We start from the raw sequence: 3469 nt of genomic DNA on the forward strand, positions 1-3469 counted from the left end.
AAAAAAAAAAAAAAAAAACACAACATAGAGATTATGTGAATATAAATAGCAAAAATAAGAATATCATTTTAATCACATGATTATTATATGGGGGAAAAATGGAGTATTTTAAATATGAATATTTATCATGAGGACATCCTACCTTCAATTCTTGAGCAATTTTCTGCTTGTTGCCATACTTAAGAAACCTAAAGATGAAAAGAAAATATATCTACTGTACCAGGAATTTTATGCCAATAAGAGAACATTGAATTCATTATATCCTTACTTATACTTGTTACTGGCACTTACTCTTATGTTTTGGAACCTTTTCATAATCTTCACTTCCCAATCCAAATAAAATTCATCTCTTTATGTTTACTATTTCAGAATCAACTTCATACAATATTCCACTATCACCTCAATTTCTACCTGCTGAAATTCATCCCTTTTTATCTTCACTTTTTTATCAGTCCTAAAAACTCATCATTCACTTAATTTTCAATTCCTCGACTGCATCAGGTATTTCCTTATTCCATCTTCGATTTCGTATTTGCCTTAAATTTATAGCTTAATACATCTTCACTCCGTTTGCTGCATCCTATTCATCCATTACTGTAGTTATCCTTTTTTTCATCTGCTCTTTTCTGTTCGTCTCACTTACTTTTTCACGTTTGTAAATCTTTGTTGGATAAAGTTTGCTCCTGGATGTACATCAACTCCATTTGTCACAAGTTTCTGCATCAACTTCTTATTGTAATTTGTGACCTAAAAAAATAGGTAATTCCTTTAATTTTATACAGGCATAAATGTGAGGTGTTACAACAATCTGAGTCACGACGTATGCCCAGTCAATTTGATATATTCAATAAAATATGTATTAAAGGGATGTTTTAATGAAAATGGGTTTATAGAATTTCTGATAAAATTTAGTACTAATATTTCACGATAGCAAACATTCTGAGCTGATCATCATATAATCAGTATTATTACTATCAATTCTAATCAATATCATTTTACTACAGAACTATAAGGGTCAAACTTTTTCTTTAACATCACATTTTGAATGGTTTTTACCAACCTTTTCTGGATAGGTTAGAATCTTTGCCACATGAACAGGTACAGCTACCTATAAAGACAACAGGTATTAGAAATAAAACACAAAAGACACAGAAATAATAATTAAAAAAAACCAGCCCATGAAATTAGAAAAAAATTAGGTTGGCAAAAATTTGCCGGCCTCGGCAAATTTTTACTACCTAGGCCTATATAGTATAAACTACGATTTTTCCAAACACTCGAACTTACATCGTCATCTAAAGATTGTGATTTTGTTAATTTCTCTTAAATCAATATATTGCTGGTGAAAGAATGGTCATACTTGTATTAATTTAATAGTGTAGTATAATATTATGTTTTAGATAAGAAAATCGCCGAATAAATTTCGTTTTAGCGTTCGTTTTATCATTATCTTTGGCATGGGAACTTTCGTAAAAGCTACGATCGTATCATCACAGCATCACAGGCTGCTTCAAAACTGCCCATGCATGTCCATGCGCATGCCCAGAATGATCTATCAGGGATTTTCCACACATGTACAGTACTTGTCAGTAGTGAAGTCACGATGCGATCGTGATTGCGTTTAAATGGACGGTAGGATTAGGCCTACAATATGTTGAATTTTGTTGTTTTTAGATAATAAACAACATTTTAAATATGATAATAATATTGTAAAATGAAGACAAATAATAGATTTAAATAAGCATTACGATCTACGCGGCCCACGTGGCTTCTATTGGGCGATGTTGTAGGCCATGGCTGGCTAGCGTCATTTCTAGGCCTAGCCTACGAAACGACTAGGCGAGATTGAAAGATAAGAAGATTGTACACAAATTGTACTGTACGTACTGCATGCCTATTAGAAATAGTTATTGCACAAACAAATCTGTTTTATGAACCACCAATTTCCTTGGTTTGACGACGTACATGAAATTTAGTGTCTGCTATAGCCCGTTTCAGTAAAAGTTTATGACTTTCCAAGCAGTTTTTCAAGCAAAGAAATCTAGGCTAGGTCGGCAAAAAATTGCCGTCCTGTAGCAATTCTGGCTCGGCAATATGGTAGGCAATTGCCGATTGCCGACGTGAAATTCGTGGGCTGATGATAAAAAAAACCAAAAACCTTTCTCCAAAGTCTGAAAATAAGATGTAAGGAGGGTACAATTAAGTCCTTAGTTGGTGTATTTATACACTTCCTAAAATTATTGTTGTGGTGAGAAAGCATAATAACTTTGTAATGAAGTTTTATAATACCTCATCAATGCGTAGATTAGGATCTGGTGAAATAACAGTTCGGCTGGAAAAATCTACCCTCTTGCCCGATAGATTTCCACGGAAACGCCCTTGCTTGCCCTTTAACCTCTGACAAAATCCTCTTGTGGGTTTCTTGGGCTAAAAGATATAGTGTTTTTTTAAATCAAAATTTGTTATGTAAAATGTGTGTTAATACACTCTGCTACAGTAGCAATGTTTACAGGGACAAGAATGACAAATAAAACTTTCTCCTTACCTGCATGTTCAGTGGAATTCCTGTCGTCTCACTGCTGATGTAGAGGGCGCACTGCAGTTGCAGGAAATCCCAATCTTCCTATAAGAACATACAAAAGGTATGGTACATGGTTGGAGTAAAAGTGATTGTGACGTAGCATGGGATTTATCCCATGGTTCAGTAGGGGTTATTCATGAATTTACTATTTCTAATCATTGGCCAGGCATACAGGTCAATGACATTGTTTTATTTGATATATCATTCCATTGATTTGATGCCAGTGACTGGTCATTTATCATTTGGCTCTGACATGTCAATTGTGGGGACCAAAATGTTCAATGACCAGGACCAGTTAATGAATAAGATGAAATTGTATGGGAACCGAAAGGATGTGGTTAGAAAGGAATGTAGATCTAATGCTGGGAGGTTTCTTTATTAGTATGCTTTGAAAAGAGGGGAGGTAGTTATCACTTGGACACCTAAGTGCGAATAACTCCAACCAAGTGGGACTTAGGTTGTAATCATATGTGTTCACAGAAATAACAGCCAAGTGGGACTTGGGCTTTACTTTACGTTATATGAATTTTACTACATTTTTGAAGATTAAATAGCATAGAACATTACGCTACCGTGTACGTATATATCATTCTGTTTGCTTCCGAACCGGACTATTGGACTTCGTCACAGATGGTGGCAGCGGTGGGATTCGAATAAGCAATCTGCACCCAACTATCGGATAGTCTTGGAGCGTGGAATACTTTGCTAACGGAAAAGGTCCTGGATGAGGTACCTTGGGTGAGTGTTGGAAGGTTTATTGCTTGAAATTGTGTACGTTCCGTTTCATGAATTTTGTTTTTAAATTGAATATTTTAACACTGAGGTAAATATTTCCAAAGCCGTGTTTTACCTGACATAGGCCTAACCATGAGTCCACGAAGGAAGGGT

General features: G+C 35.1%; 1 protein-coding gene across 1 annotated transcript; it reads right to left on the reverse strand.

Annotated features, from left to right (window-relative positions):
- Window positions 1-31: 31 nt before the first annotated feature.
- On the reverse strand, window positions 32-2671 carry LOC117108993 (DNA-directed RNA polymerase III subunit RPC1-like). The gene is made up of 5 exons (XM_033251208.1): window positions 2546-2671; window positions 2290-2427; window positions 1061-1108; window positions 644-747; window positions 32-188 (listed from the first exon to the last, which is right to left on the reverse strand). The coding sequence occupies exons 1-5, from the start codon at window positions 2549-2551 to the stop codon at window positions 32-34; spliced, it is 453 nt and encodes a 150-aa protein (XP_033107099.1). The 5' UTR covers window positions 2552-2671.
- Window positions 2672-3469: the final 798 nt, after the last annotated feature.

Source organism: Anneissia japonica, unplaced genomic scaffold (genome assembly GCF_011630105.1).
Source record: "Anneissia japonica isolate Jap-2015-1 unplaced genomic scaffold, ASM1163010v1 scaffold39281_len3487_cov117, whole genome shotgun sequence".
NCBI lineage: Eukaryota > Metazoa > Echinodermata > Crinoidea > Comatulida > Comatulidae > Anneissia > Anneissia japonica.

Bases quoted from the DNA above. Each gene is read 5' to 3' on its own strand.
- LOC117108993 (XM_033251208.1), bottom strand. The intron at 1,109-2,289 runs GTATTATAAAAC...TTGTCTTTATAG, and splicing joins CTAATCTACGCATTGATGAG to GTAGCTGTACCTGTTCATGT. The intron at 748-1,060 runs GTTGGTAAAAAC...CTATTTTTTTAG, and splicing joins TTCTAACCTATCCAGAAAAG to GTCACAAATTACAATAAGAA.